This window comes from Biomphalaria glabrata, chromosome 3 (genome assembly GCF_947242115.1).
Source record: "Biomphalaria glabrata chromosome 3, xgBioGlab47.1, whole genome shotgun sequence".
NCBI classification, from domain to species: domain Eukaryota; kingdom Metazoa; phylum Mollusca; class Gastropoda; family Planorbidae; genus Biomphalaria; species Biomphalaria glabrata.
The window spans coordinates 49,165,010-49,184,279 of NC_074713.1; the positions used below are offsets into that span (position 1 = coordinate 49,165,010).

The 19,270-nt window shown below is 36.3% G+C and overlaps 2 protein-coding genes across 6 annotated transcripts in view; one reads left to right on the top strand and one right to left on the bottom strand.

Moving 5' to 3' along the window:
• Positions 1-13,914, top strand: part of LOC106051995 (uncharacterized) — a 40,966-nt gene extending 27,052 nt beyond the window's left edge. For all 4 annotated transcript variants that reach the window (XM_013207232.2, XM_013207231.2, XM_013207230.2 and 1 more), the window contains exons 4-7: positions 493-739; positions 8,458-8,628; positions 9,731-9,927; positions 12,535-13,914. In XM_013207232.2, the coding sequence (XP_013062686.2) occupies positions 493-739; positions 8,458-8,628; positions 9,731-9,927; positions 12,535-12,723 (804 nt within the window). In that variant the 3' untranslated portion in view covers positions 12,724-13,914. The remainder of the gene's footprint in view (positions 1-492; positions 740-8,457; positions 8,629-9,730; positions 9,928-12,534) is intronic.
• Positions 13,915-14,389: 475 nt separating this feature from the next.
• The window catches only part of LOC106051994 (protein mono-ADP-ribosyltransferase PARP14-like), a 37,920-nt gene continuing 33,039 nt past the window's right edge, over positions 14,390-19,270 (bottom strand). For both annotated transcript variants that reach the window (XM_056022440.1, XM_056022441.1), the window contains exons 22-24: positions 18,871-19,033; positions 17,784-17,961; positions 14,390-16,720 (exon numbers count right to left, since the gene is read on the bottom strand). In XM_056022440.1, the coding sequence (XP_055878415.1) occupies positions 16,455-16,720; positions 17,784-17,961; positions 18,871-19,033 (607 nt within the window). In that variant the 3' untranslated portion in view covers positions 14,390-16,454. The remainder of the gene's footprint in view (positions 16,721-17,783; positions 17,962-18,870; positions 19,034-19,270) is intronic.

A 19,270-nucleotide genomic window follows, 5' to 3' on the forward strand; every position in this document is an offset into this window, starting at 1 on the left:
AAAAATATAGAAATATTAATTATTTACAATATATTTCAGTCGCTAGCACCAGTTTGAAAAATATTTTTAAATTAGGTTTCATGAACGCTCATTAAATGTCAAGTTAGCATTTAAATTGCAGACGTCTGCTTAATATCGTCTGCTACTGAATTGCTACCACGTGACCTTATAACGTATAGTGTTATTTTAAAAAGTAACTATGAACTAGCCAGACACGCCCTTGTGGAGTGTACCCAGAGAATGCCGGGGATGCTCTTCAAAGATTCATGGTCCATCGAGACACTGGCCCCACAGCACCCTATAGAATAAAAACTATATTGAGAGCTGCCTAACCTGGAAACTACGTACATCTATACCCTTCAACAATGTAACAATTATTTCTAAATAATTATTTCTAAATTATACTTTGTTTGGTGCAAACGTATAGTCTTATTCGTATACACATTATTACACCGTGTGCAAAAAGTAACAGACTGTAATAAATGTTACAAGGTGACGTCCACCTCAGACACGTTACGTAAAAAGACACCCAAGCAAATGGAGACGGAGGATGAGGACTTTAAACGCCACGACCTGAACCCGTGGGCCAGGAGCGCCCTGGAGAGAGTCTACACCCAGCATAAAGACTTCTACCAGCTCAACTCTAAAGTTCTGGACGAGGGCAGTCTTCTGAAGCAGGATGTCATGGATATTTACAGGAAAACTGGAGAGACTCTGACCTACGAGCAGCTCTTGCAAGGTTAGTTGAATGAGAAAAGCGTCTGTCTGTCTGTCAGTCGGTCTTTCTCTGTCTGTCTCTATATCTGTCTCTCTATACATATATAGAGATACAGGGACAGAGAGATAGATCTATTGGGAAGAAAAGGAAATAACAAGGCTTGCTTCGGACAATGCAAAATGTGGAATGCGTTAGGAATCTATAATAAACTCCCCATTTAATTGGTCAATCAGATAAAGTGTTACATATAATTACAAAAGAATTAGGAGCTAATATATCTAGACATTTTTATAAGTATGTATGCCGGGAATTCATGCTATAGTAAAGAAATAACAGAACTCTTTCTTAACGAAACAACGAAATAAAATTGTTTTTTAAACAAAGACTTCAACACGCCTTATTTAAACACAATATAAATTAATTTCAATAATAGATTCACACAAGTAGACTTATCATGAATCTTGAAACTTATTTACTGAACCTGCTTGTGTTCCTTTGTATTGAGACCTTCTCTAAAATAAAACTTCGCCAGGAAAGAACCAGAATATTGGATTGAAAAGATGTCCACTTATTTTTTACGCCTTTGAGCTATTTTTAGTTCTATTGGAAACCTACTGTTGATTCTCGAAATGTAAACACGAAGTTTATACAATGGACCTCATTCACCAATCGTAAACAAACAACATTTAGCCACGTGGTGCTCTATCTCTTCTATATAATTTACGATCTCATGTTTAATTCATGATGGTTGTCACGTGACAGTTTTTCCCGTTGTTTTATCAATAAGATCACTAAATGTTTTTTGTTTACGATTGGTGAATGAGGTCCATTCAAACATCCTTGAAGTCACCACGTGACATAAATATTATATGCAAGAGTTTGTTAACAGTATTTATTTTGGTATGTACTCAGTTAAGCATATTTCAAAGTTTGATTCGTATAAATGAAGAGCTTTACGGTTTGTATTTTTACAATTGCATTAATTTTTTTTCAATAAATGAACGAAACCCCCCCCCCCCCCCCCAAAAAAAAAAAAAAAAAGTATGACATGCAAAGAGTAAATAAACGACTCATATTGAAGACTACATTGTTATCATTTATTATTGTTATTATAATTTTTTGGACACTAGATCTATCCTGAGGGCTTTGTATGGGAAACGCTAAAGGCTAATCTCAGTCTTCCTGTCAATTAACTCAGGGGAACATTAATTCCGCTTCCGGTGAGCATGTTAGTTGCAGTTTGGAATAAATTACATGACATTTGAGTCAGCACGTGAACTGGTGAGTGTGCAGGGTCAAACTTCTGAATAGCGTAAACATTGATAAAGCTGTGGTTGCTGATGTTTTGGTGTAAATGTATATGTGTGTGTTTGTGTGTGTAAGTGTGGTGTCTATTTTTCTAAGTAATGAGGTAGGTGTGGGAAAGTTTCCCTGAATTGCGCTAATGGGCCAATTTATTTTAAAGTTCGGCTTTGTGTATTTTACTTCCGGTGACTAAGAATTAATGTGGCAAAATATGCAACCACTTGAAATATAGGCTATATCTATAGTTCGTCCATCGTGGTTCGATGATAACCACTTTTGTCATCCAGGGGTATGAGGGCTTTGAACTGTAGTTTTATGCCTCCTCATGTGGCTGGTGAAACCAATGTGAACCCGGGATGTTCGGCTGTACACTGGGCAGGTTATTCCAGCTGGAGCTAGTGTCAATGACCTTGCTTTTTTTTTCTCTGGCGCTTTTCTTCTGCCTGCGTTGTTCTCTAGTCCTCAACAGTTTGTGCGCCAGTTTTCACAGCGCGACGCCATGATGCTCTATCATGTGCTTCCGTCTCCCAGATGGCTGGGTCAATGCTGATTCAATGCTGAAGGCTTTCAGAGAAACTTTGAGGGTGTCTCTGAAGCGTTTTCTTTGTCCACCTAGTGAGCGCTTCCCTTCCTTTAATTAGCCATACAAGGGTCGTTTAGGAATGTGGGGGTCTTTCCTTCTACAAATGTGGCCTGCCCATCGCAGCCTTGTGAAATAATGCACTTCTCAATAATCTTCTGACTCGAAGAAGAAAAGCTTTATTATTAATGAGCTAAAGAAGGAATGAAAGATAGCTCATTTTTTTATGTGAATATGTACATCTGTTATGTGGGAGAGACGCATGTCTATGTTAGAGTGAAAATGCCTTTCTTTTGAGTGCAACTTTAATATCATCCCAGACGAAAAGGAATCGAATTGTTTTATTCCATGTGTGTATGTATGTGCCAGGTAAAGTTATGGCACCACAAAGATGTGCGTGTTTGTGTGTATTGTGTAACCCTAAGCCATGTACTCGCCTTAGTCTGCATGATATTCTAAGTATGTCTAAGAGACATATGTATGGAATGAATTCGACAAATGACATTTTCGTCTTCGACCTTCTTGTTGTCAAGAGACTCCCAGACGTTTAATTCCCGCCACACTTTCCCCAATGGGGCACGATGACATTAGGGTCTACATCCCCGCCTCTTTATTCCGCCCTTGGCTAAAGTTTCAGGGGAAAATGTGAAGTTGAAACAGATGCCTACCTGGCTATCGTTCCGTACGAAATATTGATATCAATAGAAAAAGTAAACGTGATTTTAATAGAAGAACATTAAATAGATTTTGAAGGATATATTGTTGGGCCCCTAAGCAAGCCAGGGCCCTAAGCTATAGCATATTTTGCCTATAGATAAATACAGTAGTAGGAGGCGTGTTGGCTTAGTGGAAATACCCAAAGACGTAATCTGTGAAAATAGTCCTGTAGCCAAATTTAAATTAAGTTTTTTATACTTTGAAAAATTATAACGGTCAAACTAGAGTTTTCAGAGTGGGCCACCGAGCTATTATTATTTTTTCTCAACGGTATACATCAACTGTCAAATTTCTAGGAAAAATCGTTAGAGCCGTTTTCGAGAAACGTGTCCACTCACGCGTCTCCAGGTTTTGCTAATGAATATGCGACCTGAGAAATTGTAACAAAAAAAAGGTTGCCGTGCTCAAAACTGCACGAAGACCAAAATAAAAACACGGGATAGAGTCTCCTGCCAAAATATACAAATCTCTGCTTGTTTTCGCAGGACACACAGGCGTGGAACCTTTCTCTGTTGGGGTCAAAGGTTACTTAATGACTCACTCGACTCACAAATTTTGTACTCACCCAGACTCCCACTACCTCGACCAACACACCCACACACGATGCACATGACACATCGCCAGTGTGTAGACATTACAAAAGACATGTTCTACCGTGACTTTTGGGTGTGCCATGGTGCCCCCGTCAACAGACACAAACTGATGTGATCTCTATCAGCTGGTTTGTAGACTTCCCTAAAACACGGGTATACAATTGACGTCATGGATTTAAAAAAAAAACAACTCTTTACACCAAACGCCTAAACACTATTTTCAAGCAAAGGAAGGATCATGATGGATTAAATATTTTAATTCTTTAGTGCTAGATTGTTTTGTACTTAATGTTACCAGACACCAACACACCCAAAAGGAGGACAGATAAGAGGACCAGAGACTTAAAAAAGAGGACAGAAAATAGGCAAAATAAAGATTTAAACAAGATTACCAATTTAATTGGAAAACAATAGGCCTACAATAATAAATTATTTATTTATCAGACGATTTGAATTTTTGAAGTTCATCTCGCCTGCAAACACAGTGTGGAACATTTTCTTCAGATTGTAGGACTCATTTTTAAAGAAGAATCTCTCTCAATAGAGAGTTTATTACAAAGCTTATATCGACTCACTCTGTCTGTCTGCCTGGTAAAAAGTGTGTACACGTTCTTTCTCCCACACCCATTCTCAAATAAAGCTGAAATTTCGCACAATTGTTCATTGACATAGACAAGACATAAATCAATTATAAAAAAGTAACCAATTAGACAATTAGTTACTGGTAATTCATTATTTTGTTTTATTGCAACAAGGGAAACTAACACTTCAGTATTTACCTAAATGTGTTAGGTTTAGTCCTCTTCCCTTAGATAATTGTCAACGCTATTTGCTGATCAAGTTGATACTTTAAACAATTATTTATTGTACCTAACAAAACATGAATCAACAAACAAAAATACTCAATTGATCACTTAATTATTGGTAATTAATTATTTTGTTTGATATCGAATAAGGGGAATAACTTGTACATTACTGGTAGATATAGTTTTAAGGAGAGATTTCTTTAGGTAAGCCATGTTTTTTTTTTTTAAAGGATTTTATGTATATTTTTTTTCTCTTTTGTTCCATATGTTTGTTTTGTGAACGAAAATCTCACAGAGTAGCCTACTGAGAAACAGGTTTCACATAAATAGCCTTATAAAAAGATTGTTTAAAAATGTGTCATCTTTTTGTCCTGTAAATGATTTCAAATGGCTGTCCTTGCCAAAAATACACATAATCATATACACCAGTGGTTCCAAAACTTTTTTGTCTCGTAGACCCCTTGTCTTGTTTTCTGGTTTTCGGTAGACCCTCTAACTTATATTGCATTTTTTTTTCAAACATTAAATATTAATTATGCCTAATTAAAATTTGCCTTAAGTAACATACAAGTAATGTTGGGGAGCCAAGTATATAAATGGAGATGTGCCTAAAGCAGGAATAAAAGACAGTTGTTTTTCCTTTATTCTGACATATCCATTCATATCTTGGACAAACCATAGTATTTTATTTAAATTAGTATTAACTACTTTTTAAAAAGAGTTTCTCGTGTATTTCTTGAGCTTTCACGAATGGTTCTAATATTGGAGACACAGAACTCTATTCACTAACAGGAGAAGTGGTGAAGGCGACTAATTGGTGCCTAAACCAGTAAGGTTCTGGCAGGAGAGATTCATTAGCGTTGGCTTTCAACCCACAAAACAGAATCAAAACGGACTTCAAACCTCTTCTGCCTTTCAGCCATACTCAAACATGGGGAAGGTTTCGTGGGTCAACTCTGACAAAAAAAAAAGGAGCCGGCGACCTTTAGACAGTTTGCAGCACATAGCGCTACACCTTGTCAGAGTCTGTGACGCCGCTGATCCCAAACTGTATAGACCTATGTCGTTGGCCAAGAATTGCATAAGAAACTTTTAATGTTATAATTCTTACTACCTATGTGAAGTTCGTTTAATAATATCAGATGTAGGTTTGCGTAAAACAGTTTTTAAAACTACTTCAACGGCTGGCAAAATTAATGTTTTATCTATAATGATATCTATATTTGGCTATAAGTAAAGAGATCTTGTAAAACGCTCACTAACCACAATCTTCTCTACATTATATTGAAGAGAGATTTTCTGGGTTTATTCTGAACTTTATATTTAAGTGTTCTAAAGTTTTTAACTTCTTTATCTATTTTAAAACAGTGGCATCGTCTCAAATGATCCTCCAGCATAATTAGGTTCATATCGTAATAATACAGGTCTTAGTCAACCGCTTGTTTGACAAGGAAGGAATGAATCCCAATTTTAAATAATTAACGCTGTAAAATCTACATTTATTTTTGTTATACATTAGTTACATTTAGACAAAGTTAGACTTTTTAAATAAATGTTGAAATTAAATACAACAATTTTTCGTTTAAATAGCGGGGTACATATTTAAAGGATTAACTAAGGTACAAATCATATATTAGTGTAGGAAATAATTACATTAATGGGATGTCAAAATCAAAGTCACGACCTGCTTGAATGAAATCCATTATCGTAGACCCCCGGGAATATCTCATAGACCCCCAATTTATTTTTTTCACTTTCGTAGACCCCTGGGGGTCTACATAGACCACTTTGGGAATCACTGAAATTGTACACCAATATAGACACTTATGTGCTGTATACACGAGTTATGTTGCATGTTTACATTAAACCAGAAGCTATAAAGATATGAACTTGGTTTATGCCATGAGTTATGGCCTCCTTCAGTCGTAAAGCGACTTTGGATCATCTCATGGAAATTAGCATTAGCTGTGGTCGGAATGATATCGCCCATACATCAGTTTCCCCCCTCGCCTCGCAGGTCATGTATTGCGAGTGCCGATACAGTTTGGAGTCAGAGGCGTCGCAGACTCTGACAGGGTGTAGCACTGAGTGCTGCAAACTGCCTAAGGGTCACCGACTCCTGTTTTTTCCTCAGGGTTGACTCGCGAAGCATTAACTATGATTGGGTATAGCTGCAAGGCAGCAGTGGTTTGAATTCAAAGTTTACCTTCTCCAAGGTATGTAGCCAGCCATGGCTATCGAGCCCCTCCTGCCCGAAGCCTACAGGTTTATGCGGCAGTTACTCGCCTTTGACTCTTCTTCTGTTAGTGAAAACAGTTCCGCCTGACTCCATATCTGAGTTACACGTGAATGACACAAGTTGGACTTGAGGCTATTGGAGACGCATGCCATTAGGAAGCATTTTATAGGTAGTGGAGTGCTAATAATATCGATTTCCACTTCCGGCAATGACAACGTATAAGCCTACAATAAACAAAAAGCAAAAGCCAGATATTTTCACACTTTTTAGGCAAATCCTTTAACCTGAAAACAGGCTACCCTCTTTGCACATGCTGTTTTTTATTTTTTTTTCTTCAAAAAGAGCCTATACTTGCAAACTAAACAGTTTCCACTATACATGTATTCCATCCCAGTGGCGCTACAGCCATGGAGGGGCCTGGTCTGCTTTAGCACATCTCTCCATTCTGATCTATCTAGTGCTTTACGTCTCCATGCGCCTTTGGGGCGCCTGCCTTTTGGATTCTGCCGGTGAACTATTTTTGCCCCTGTGTTTTCTGACATGCTTTCGAGGTGACCTGCCCCCAACGTAATCTGTTTCTTTTTTATTTCTCTTACTATGGAGAGGTCCTCATCTAGCTGGTATGTTCCTTGGTTGGTGCGAATCCTACATCCGGTTTCCTCATGTATGGCACCATACATTTTTTTCTTTCCCAAGTATTTAGCAGATTTTCTGTGGTTTTTGTGAGCGTCCAGGTTTCACTTGCATATAGTACCGGTCTGATGAGGGTTTTGTAAATAGATTTCTTTGTTTTCTTAGATATAAGTTTGCTTTTAAGTATGTATTGTGTGTTATAGAACTTATAGTATAACCACTATACAAGTGTTATGTAAGCCTATTGTGTAGGTGCATTTTGTTCATAGACCTTTGTCGCGCTCACACCTACTACTTATCTCATCATCTTTCCATTGTTTGTAAAGATAGTCCAGATAGTGCAGATAGTCCAGATAGTACAGAGATGTTAAGTTCAAAGGGAGTTGTGGCTGGAAGTTAACGATAGGAGCATGTGGTCAGAACAACGACCAGTTCTCTTTATGTCATGTTTTAGGACAAAGACATACAGATAGAGATAGTCTCTAATTAACATGAAGAGCTAGATTGGCACATAGATACGCGTAGGACGTAACTATCTTCTTTGAAGGGACATAAGTAATTTAAAAGATTGTTATTTTCCACTTCCCCAACCTCTTGACCCGCACAGACTCCTGTATCACATCTATCTTCATAACCACTCAGACCACCCTCCCTCTCTTTTCTCCACTCACCGTTTTAAGGATCTCCCCCCCCTCCCCCAGATGCTCCTGCCCCAGGTACCACCAGCATCTGATAAACAAAATGTAAAAAGCAGGGGAGGTAAGATGTGTTATCTTCGAGCAAATTCTGTACAACTTGTTTATTTAATTGTTACTCCCCTTTGCTTCCCACGTCCACCTAATGATTCCGTCTTTTTGACCTGGCAGGTATGCTTGTGGACGGCGAGAGGTTCCTGCTGGGCAGCTGCTGGCTTTACTTTACACACGTCCAGTTCCTTGACGTGGAGGGAACCAGGGCGCTCAGGGAGCCTTATGGCAAGGGCAGGATCGGGTTGACCAGCAAGAGGGCGCTGTTTTTGTCTACTGAGAACTACACAGGTAGGTTATTTGATTACGATGCCGACCAGGTGTTGTTAGTTGTACTGAAATGGCTTAGGAAGAGACTCTCAAAAATAAGCATTGAGTCTCAAGGCTCACAAGGTAATAGATCATGACCTTCGTGACCTTTTCGTAGGTTTTGAACAGACGTTTGAATGCTGGACCTAGATGGGGAGGAAAGGCCAGCTACTTTACGCAAATTTTTTTTCCCCTTGTGATCCTGTCTCTAATCTCTTCGTTTGTGATGCTGTTTTGTATGTGATCAATGACTACGATCTTTCTGTAGAATCTCACGTTAGATAGGTTTGAGCTTATTGTATTACGTTAGCTTGGTCATTTACCTTACAGTAATGTAATCAATTATTGCACATTTCTTTTATATCATTGGAACAGAATGTCGAAGACGGGGCTTGAAGTTAAGTAAAAAACAGACAATAATAGGAGCCTAGAAAAAAATACTGAAGACTAGTTGTTAAGCACATCCGATTTTGAATCTGAAGTTTATTATGTTACTAGTTGGCCAAAGATTCGTTTAAGATTTATCATAAAAGGGAGTTAACTGGTTTATTTCCAAAGGTTATCTTTCACACAGTTGTCGCGAACTCCACTTTAAAAAGAGAACTATTTTATTTCGACAGTTTTATTATATTTATGACTATATCTTTAAAAAATATGTAGTATATATTATAAAATCAAAACCTATGCAGAAATGTATTTGTTGGTTCTATATTTCCCATCAAATAAATCTTTATAAGCAACTCTTGAATACCAGCAATATCTTGAATTGTGCACAGACTTATGTACACAATATGTGGGAAGCGTGGTCAGAGTGCGAAGTGCACTTGGACTTGGCTTGGCTTGGCTACCTATGAAGGGGGCTCGAGGTACGACACCCGACTCAGGCAGAGTTGTGTTTACTGAGCACTTGAAGGCAGCACGGAAAAACCTTCTCCTAGATTTACCCCCCCCCCCCCCCCCCAACTGAGATTGGACCAAAGCGCCCTGAGCATGATATAAGCATGAAAGTAGCGCCATATAAAAGCCATAATTAATTAATTAATATCCTAAAAGAAAGTGACGGTCTCTTTATGATTTGTAATAGATGCCAACTTAGAGCAGTTCGTGGACGCAAGCAAGAAGCAAGACAACTTGGGCTACAAGCTGGAAGTCTCCAAACGCAGCATCGTGCTGTTCAAGAATATTCCCCTCAGCAACTTCCACAGTGCAGAGATGGAGGTGGTGACTGGCACTGCTGCGCAGACCAAGATCACCAAGAATATTTGTTGTGGCTGTTTCGGGGTGAGTCATTAACTTTAAACATGGGAAATATGGAAGATGAAGGGTCATAAATAAATACTAGAGTGAACTTCTTAATCATTCTTTTATTACAAAGCTTCTTTCAACTCACTCTGTCTGTCTGGTGAAAAGTTGGATCATGTTTTTTCATTTTCCATTCTCGGATCAAGTTAAAACTTTGCACAATTATTTATTCATTGAGCCTGACAAGGCATGAATCACTAAAACGTTTTAACCAATTAGTTAATTAATCGATTGTGATTAATTATTTTATTTGATATCGAAACAAGGGGAACAAATGTTACTTAATGAGAGATGTGGATTTAATCCCCTTAGTACGTTTGGACATGTTTTTTTACCCCACCCCACCTTCTCGGATGAAGTTGAAATTTTGAATAATTATTCAAAGTTGATGACAATACACCAAAAATATATTTAAAAAAATAACAACCAATTAGTTAATCATTTAGTACTAATTAATTAATTTTGTTTTATTTAGCAGAAAGGGAGCTAAACCCTGTAATTTACAGATAAATGGCAGTAATTAGCGCTCTTCCCCTTAGATAAGCTCTGTTATTAAAAAGTATTCTTTTTATTTCTATTGCTTGTTTGAGAATATTAGCTTGAGTATTGTTTCACAAATGAAAACTGTTATGTCCTAGACCTAAACCCATTGCTGGATAGCAGTGGGAAATCTGATCCCTCATGCTGACAGTTGAAGGGTGTGCACATGACCAGGCATGGCTAAATTCACCTATATGCAACACAGGCTATTGCTTAGGACTCAGGAAATATTTAGTACTGACTTATTATGGATTTATATTACTGGACTTATTAAGGGCCCCATATCTCTAATAACTTAATGTCTTTTCAAGTCCAAATACGGCACTGCCACCTAGCAACCATTCTGAAGCAGCTTATGATAGGCCTACATTTTTTTTTATAGTTTTTTCTTAGATGATATACAGTTTAGCATAAATATGGGTTTAGCTGCATTTTTTATATAGTTCGTCCATCGTGGTTCGATGATGACCACTTTGTCATCCAGGAGCTGGAGCTAGTGTCATTGTCGTTGCTTTTCTTCTCTGGCGTTTTTCTTCTGCCAGCGTTGTTCTCTTTTCCTCAGCAACCTGTGCGCCAGTTTTCACAGCACGACGCCATGCTGCTCTGTCATGTGCCTCTGTCTCCCAGGTGCCTGGGTCTATGCTGAAGGCTTTCAGAGAAGCTTTGAGGGTGTCCCTGAAGCGTTTTCTTTGACCGCCTTGCGAGCGCTTTCCTTCGCTTAGTTGATCATACAATAGTCGTTTAGGGATGCGGCGGTCTTCCATTCTGCAGACCTGTCATGCCCATTGCAGCTGGGACTGCATCAGGGTTGTATGGATGCTTTGCAGACCCGCTCTTAGAAGGACTTCAGTATCTGGTATTTTGTCTTTCAATTTGACATTCAGTATTTTTCTTAGACATGTCATATGGAAGTGGTTCAGTTTCTTTGCATGTTTTCTGTACACTGTCCACGTTTCTGAGGCATATAGCAATGTAGGGAGGATGACAGCTCGATAGATCCCTAGCTTTGTATTAGTGGTGATACCTCGTCTTTTCCAAACGTTTTAGACAGTCTGTCATAGGATGCACTGGCCTTAGCGATACACAGGTCGATTTCATTATCGATCTTTCCGTTTCTGGATATCATGATATGTGAATCTGTCCACTGCATTTATATCATGTCCATTAATCTTGTTGCTTGGATCCAAGTAGGCTTTCCCTGGAGCGGACAAATATAAGACTTCCGTCTTTTTTTTTTGTTGATGCAAGGTCAAGGTCTGAGCATGCTCTTGAGAAGTCACTGACTATGCTCTGCAGATCATTTTCAGAACAGGCATTTAGGGCAAAGTCATCAGCAAATTGCAAGTCCCTGATTACTGCTGATTTTATTTTTGATTTTGCGTTGAGCCACCTCGGGTTGAATAGGCCACCATCAAATCTGTATGATATATTTATCCTGTTGTTTTCTCTATTTGTGAATGCATCTGTCAGCATAGCGGAGAACATGATACTGAACAGTGTATGTGCTAGGACTAAGCCTTGTTTTACCCCGTTTGATGCTTCGAAGGGCTCTGAAGCTGCATTTTTAAACACATCTAAATGACCTTTGGGCTTAAACAAAATGTAATCATATAATCTCTACACAGTACAACTAAAAAATAGTCTAAATTAGGCCTACTTACAGAGGCGTAGCTGGGGGGGGGGGAGAATTTGAAAATCCCCCCGGGCCTCAACTTGAGGGGGGGGGGCCAAATGGGTATTTTTTTACATTAAATATTATGCAATACGCTTGGGCCCCCAAAGAGGCCAAGCCCTCCGGGCCCCCCAAATGATGGCCAATTCCTAGCTACGCCACTGCCTACTTATTGTATGTATCATTTCAATTATTAGCTGACTTGTACAATATTATCAATAGTTTCTCCTTGTCTATTGCCAACTACGTATCCATAAAAAAAGAAAAACTCAGCAAGTTAACACACCATGTCTCTTATGTTGGAGGGTACAAACCAATTAAAGTGGTGTTTATGTCTTATTCAATATATCTTATTTCATGTTCTCTACCCACAGATCGGAAAGTGGGTGTCCACTCCTCCCATGACCAGGTCCATCAACAATCGTGTACTTAGAGTGGGCGTTTCAATGCCTCCATGGCAGACCAGGATGTTTTTGGACATTCACCTTGACCCTTCCATGTCACTGACAGTGGCCAGAGACTTCATCTCTCAGCTTCATGCCTTCGCCCCACACATGCACTAAGTTTCTGGTAGAGAAGATTTGTGGGTTCAGTGCCATAATAAGACTTCATGATATTACACCTTTTTGTATCTTGATTTGTGTATATATTTCTGCATTGTTATGTTTTGTTTCTGTGGACTATTGGGCCTATCCAGTGATACTGTTTTGTTTTATGTACAGTGCAATACACCATCAGTATTCAATCCATATACTTGATCTCTGTAACATTTTACAATGTATGGTTCCTTCTTATTACTATTTTTTAGTATTGCAGAATGAATACAAAAATTAATTAACTTTTTTTTTAAAAAAAAAGGGAAGCTTGTATAAGGGAAACAACTGCACATTAAAAACCATATATCTCAATACTGTAAGATTTATTTCTCTTTAATTACTGTACCACTATTTAACCCTTTTGTTAGGGACAAGGAACAACATGTTCATATAATGTAAGCAAGATGAAACACAAGGTTTTGTTCTTGCCATGCAGTTTTATAAATTATTTTTATAATGTCATTATATTCATTGCATTAATCAAAACATACTTCTGCACTTAACTATATATTTAAATCAAGTTGCTGGTAGTATACATTGTGTCTCTGGATATTGAAGTAACTTGTGGGGAACATTAATGTAAAATCTTAAGCCTGTCCTCTTGCCTTTATTTTCTATTAGTTAATTGTTTTCTTTCACCAACATGTTTATTCTATTGTTGAATTCCAACTAAGCCATAGATTACTGTAATGCTTCTCTTATTATGACCAAATTCTATAGTTTAATAGTTTATTTTAAGAATGGTCTATAGTTTTCTGAATTATTATATTAATGTAGTTCCAATACATGGAGTACCTGATTATTTGTGTGAGACTGAGGGGGAGAGAATGAACATTAGAGAGTAAAGGAGAGACAGAAATTGTGATTGAGGAAAGGAGAGCAATAGTCTGAGGAATGGGAGAGAGAAAGGGAGGCAGTGAAAGAGATGGAGAGAGAGGGAGATTGAAAGAGCAATGAATAAAAGGTACAGAGGTGGGGACAGTGTGTTGTATATAAATAATATATTCACATATTGCTTGAGTGTAGACTGTAGACCATCATTATATATTTTCTAGAGGCTGACAGAACTAGTGTTTATTAATTTGTACCAATACTCACGAAATATCTTATTCTCTTTTAATAAAATGGATTAATAAAAGAAAAATGTTTCTTGTAAAATGTTTGACATGTTTCGGATGTTCCTTTAGAGGTGAAGATAATCTAATTCCTAGTCCAAACCTCCCACAGGGAGATAGGATGGCAGTGGGCAGGGTATGAACCTGGGATCATCGAGACAACTGAACAACAGTCCAGTGCACATACCACACAACCATTCTTGACTAAGAATTGTGCTACTGGAATGCATTCTTAATTATATTAATAATATTAGATAACAGTGGCAAAACAACAAGGACATACTTAGTAGTCTTCTCAGCAAACCAGTGATGTGATATTACCACAAGCTAAAAAAAATATAAAAAAGTAAACATATATGTGTACCTATGTGCCATCTAATTCATCTCAGAAGACCCTATTACCACAGCAATGTAGCATAACCAACACACTGTATGGCAGTGTGAAACAGCTGAATATTGTACAGTATTACCCTAAGCACACATGAAGTACATGTACTTATAAAAAAAACAACAACATGTTTTCGGTATTGTTCCACATAACTGATTTATTTAGCCATTGGGCCTGTATAGAATAAAAATTGGATAAAAAATGGTATTTACATGTATGATTAAACTTAAAAAAATTACTTTATTAAAAAATACTATAGACCTGACCATATATTTCATTAGACTTAAATATTTTGCTTATGTATTCATCATAAACTCATAATTCCAAAATAAGGAATGAATATTATAAGATAAGATAATTTTTATTGGTCCAATGAAATGGAAATTCAGTTTGACTACAATTGAACACCTCAGCGTAACTACTGTACAATAACAATATAGATGCAAACAATATGAAAGGAATAATAGAAAAATGCTGATTATGTCTTGACATGAATATTCAGTAAAATAGCATACAAATAGAAATATACAAAATAAAACTATTGCAATGTTTTCCCTCATTTATCATACTTAAATTTAGCAAAAAATATAAAACTTTCATGAAATTAAATGTTGTATTAAAAATTATCACCCATATTATGGATCAAAATAGTAAGGCAGAAGTGAAAACACCCAGATATGCCACCTAAAAGCACCTATTGAAGGAAGTGCCAAGAATATTTGCCATGGTTTCAGTGTAGTTCAGGTCTGCATGTTGTACCCTTACTGTACATTCAAAGTTTCCATTTCACATTCTCATTTTTTGTATTTCACTTATATAACCAGCTCTGCTACAATGTCATCATGCAGTATAGATCATTTTGTCATCTATAGCATTTTTCAATTTTAAAATTTGATAGGTTATCAATAGATACAGTGATCAAGATTGGAAATATTCTAATGCCAAATATTTATAAAAAGTAAACATTGATTCCCACTTGTTTTCAAGCTTCTCACTAGAAAATAATTTTAAAAGCTTAAATTTCTGTTAATAGTGATTTCTTCAATATAAAACAATAATTATGCAATTCAATGAAAAATAAAGTACAGACCTAGGCATTTCATTATGAAAACTACAATTTGAATGACTAGAGTCACTCAGTACTTTGTGAAATCAATGGGGGGACAATATTTGTTTTTTTTGTTAGGCGTTGAAGGGAAGGGATTTAACTCTTGTAAAAATAAATTACTGTATGCATGTCCTTACTGCTATGCCTAATATATTTTGAAAAGAACACAGTAAGATGTCTATTTGTGACAGCATTCCATACTTGAAGAATAATCATTTCATATTCTAAGGAAACACATCTACATCAGGGAGACTACTCTTAACACACACAATTTTACTCACTGGTTATGGTTAGTAACATTCGAATCTTTTATTCTACAATTCCTCTTATCAGCTTACAAACTTTGCATGGGTGGATGGATACAAATTTCAAAAATGACTAACAATATTCCTAGACATTTGACAGTTTATCAATGGCTTTGTGCACTAAGCAATACAGCAGGGTTTCTGTCCAGGGTTTTAGCAAGAGAGTATTTGAGCCTCTCTAGCCCTCACTGAAATGGAGTTTGATGATGATGGTGATCAAATTGGTTTGGGAAAAAAAACAACTAGCTAACTGGCTATGCAATGTAAACTCTGGTTTGACTGTTATAATTTTTCAAAATATAACCATCTCACAATTAAATTTGGTCTATTTTGTAAAACCTTCAGTTGGAATTCATACATTCATTTCAGATGTTTCTTAGTATTTAGTAAAGAGTTGAATAAATAGAGCTAGAATTAATTTGTGACAGACATATGTTTATATAATCCTTATACAATTTGTCAAAACACAATATCAATGCTGAATCTCTACTAGATTCTAAATTTAGCCAAGACACTACTGTCTTTAAATGTTTCTAAGTTTGAATCTATATCAGCAAACTAGAATATTCTAAACTCTTAGTAGATTTATACATGGGAGTAGGCTACTCAGGATTAATTCAGGGGTGAGGGATTGGGGTGTGATGAAGAATTTTCCTTTTTTTTAATCTATCATTGATTAGTTATTGAGAACAAAGTTATCGCTCTTACAAAAAAGTCATCAACTTCATGACAAATGTATTGATTAAAAAATCGCTTCTTTTGGTTACTTGCAGGTCTATGTCTTAAAATGTAATTAAATATTCAGGGTAAACTTGAGAATCATGAAAAATAGCATAAATTCCTCTACTTTTATCACCACCAGAATCATAAGGTCTGTTGGTTCCTGGCTTTTTAGGGAGGTATTTTGTGGAGGAGTTTGTCTCAATAAATTCTCCAGTCAAAACTCGAGCTCTGTACATGTGTCTATTACCGTCCAAGTCAGGCTTGGTAAACTTACATGAATAACTTGACTTGTCCGCAAAATAGACTCCCGACCCATATATTGTTCCTAAATAAGAAAATATTTCTGAACAGTTTTTATTTAAAATAGACAAATTATATTTAAAACAAAGATGAGAAAAAAATAATAATTTACCAAATGAACTAATATTTTGAATTTCATTTTCCAATAGAAAGCAATGATGACCTGAATTATCATAATGTGCTTTAAAATGCTTTAAAAAAAAGTATTTTTTTCTATTAGTATTTATTTCTTCTTTCTCCCTGCTTCTCTTCCCCCCCCCCTTTTAAAGTACAGTCTATTATTGTCCCTTGAACTTAGCCAATCATATACATGAATTGACCCTTGCTAGTCTGATGATTACGGGATCAGGGAGGTGTCGGATTATTGAAGAGGTAAGATTACCAAAGGTTAGCTGCACTTCAAACAGTTTAGTTGTAGATGTCAGGAAAATTATATTTATGATGTACAGTAAAAAGATATTCTCTTAGACTTTCAATGGTATAAAATAAACAATAGAAAAAAAAATTGATCTAAACATAGGAAAAAAAAATTAACTTGGGATATCTGCTTGATTTAAGTGTTTTTCTCTTAGTGTGGTCTTCAATGTATTTCTCAAAACATTCTACTTTCTCCGTATTTTTTATAATGTCATGAATGGTAGATGGTTGCTTGATGTCATAAATCGAAGAAATGGCAGTGGAAGTTTCATCACGGTCATACCTCTTTAAAATTTTCTATTTTTCAAGAAGAGCGAGAATGTTTTATGCTTACTTTTGCCCACTTTGTTCTCCATCCTACAAGACATAACAAAAACTTCAACCCTAAAAAATACATCAGGTAAACTGTCCGATAGTAATCACAGAAAGACAATCACAAATGTTTCACCATCTAATGCAGCAAGAAGCACATTAGAAGAGGAATGCTGAAACACATATGTACAGCTGAAGCGCACATTGTTGCAGAGTCAGGGCTATGTCTTTTACTGATTGTGTCAAATTGAAAAGTGTCAGACTATCAAGCATCAATTAAAAGAACATTTTACTACTCCGAAAATTTTAGAACTTTTAATTTTTAGGTAAAATTAAGAAATTCTAATGTATAAATTTACCATTGACTCCGCAATAGTTTCTGTTAAATCCATTTTCATTTATTGGAGGAATACAATCTGACATTGTCCCATGAAAAAGTTTTTGTTCATTTTGATGACCTTGTGGATTGTACTGATCCAGTTCCTTTTTTTTCACACAATATTGTAAATATAAGGATTTATTTTGAATGCGTTCAAGCTGGCGAAAAAAAGAAATATTTAATTAAATTATTATTTCCATATTAAATTAGACTTAAATTATATTTATCAAAAAGCTAACAAAGTGAAGAAAACAAACATAGAATTAAAAAAAACTTTTTTATTGTATAAAAACACTTGCCAATGAATAATTTTATGAGAAAATGGAACTCTGGCAAAGAAAACAGCCCAACTAAATAAGAAGATCCTAGATAATTTTTACGGCGCAACTATGCAAAATCTGCTAACATACGGAATAACTTGGCAAGACAATGCTTCATCTAAACTGTTGCGACGTCTAGAAAACATTATAAAAAGGGCAATAAAAAATCACACGCACAACATGACCATTTTTAAAGGAACTTTTTGAACAGAAATGTCTAAGAAAAATGAGAAAAATCTTGAAATCAACAGTCATCCACTCCATCATTACTATGCCAAGTCATTGCAAAGTGAGCGACTATTGTCAGTCAAGACAAGAACAGAGCGGTACAAAAACCTGTTCATACCTTACTCTGTCAGACTTATCAACACCACCCTTTGATTAAGAAACATGAAAAGGAACAAGATGCCTGTGTGTAGTCGCAGAATGAACTCTTTATATTGTGTTGTTTTTATATGAGAAAAGAGTTCTTGTAAAAAAATTTCCATAAGGATCAATAAAACAGTCTTAGAAAATCAAAATAAGAGTAAATGAAGAACTACTGTTGGGTGCCAGGGAAATATTTGACAACTGATGAGATGGAGTGGCTGTTGCTCAACTCTAGTTCTCAAAGCCATTTAATCTAATTTCAAACACACTACTTTGTTTTTAAAATTTTTTAATGGTAAGCCTAATAGGTTACTAATAATTCAATAAAAGAAAACTACTGAAGCTATCAAATATGTTTGAATTGTAGGCTAAACTAACCTTTTTTAAAGGAAAATCTGGCAATGTCAGGTGAAACTGTTTCTCTACTTCACTATATTCCTCAGCTTGTGGCATTACTTCTACAACTTTCAAATTCTGTGTTTTTAACATGGGCTCCCAACGCTTAGGCCAAAGTTCCTGGGCGTGGATGTGAAGATAAAAACTAAGGAGCACACACACACACACAAAGTAATTGGAAATAAAATATAAAAGTGTTGTTTTTTTTTACATTCTATCAATAAAGAGGATTTCCTATCTTCAAAGTATGGGAAAGTTAGCACTCTCATTGGCTGTGAATAACCAGGAGTAACTTAAGTTTTTGTCACAAGAGATGCCATTGCTGTTTCTTTTCTCTAATTGCACTTTCTTTGGTAAGTGTGTCCTAGGTTTGTGCCGAGAC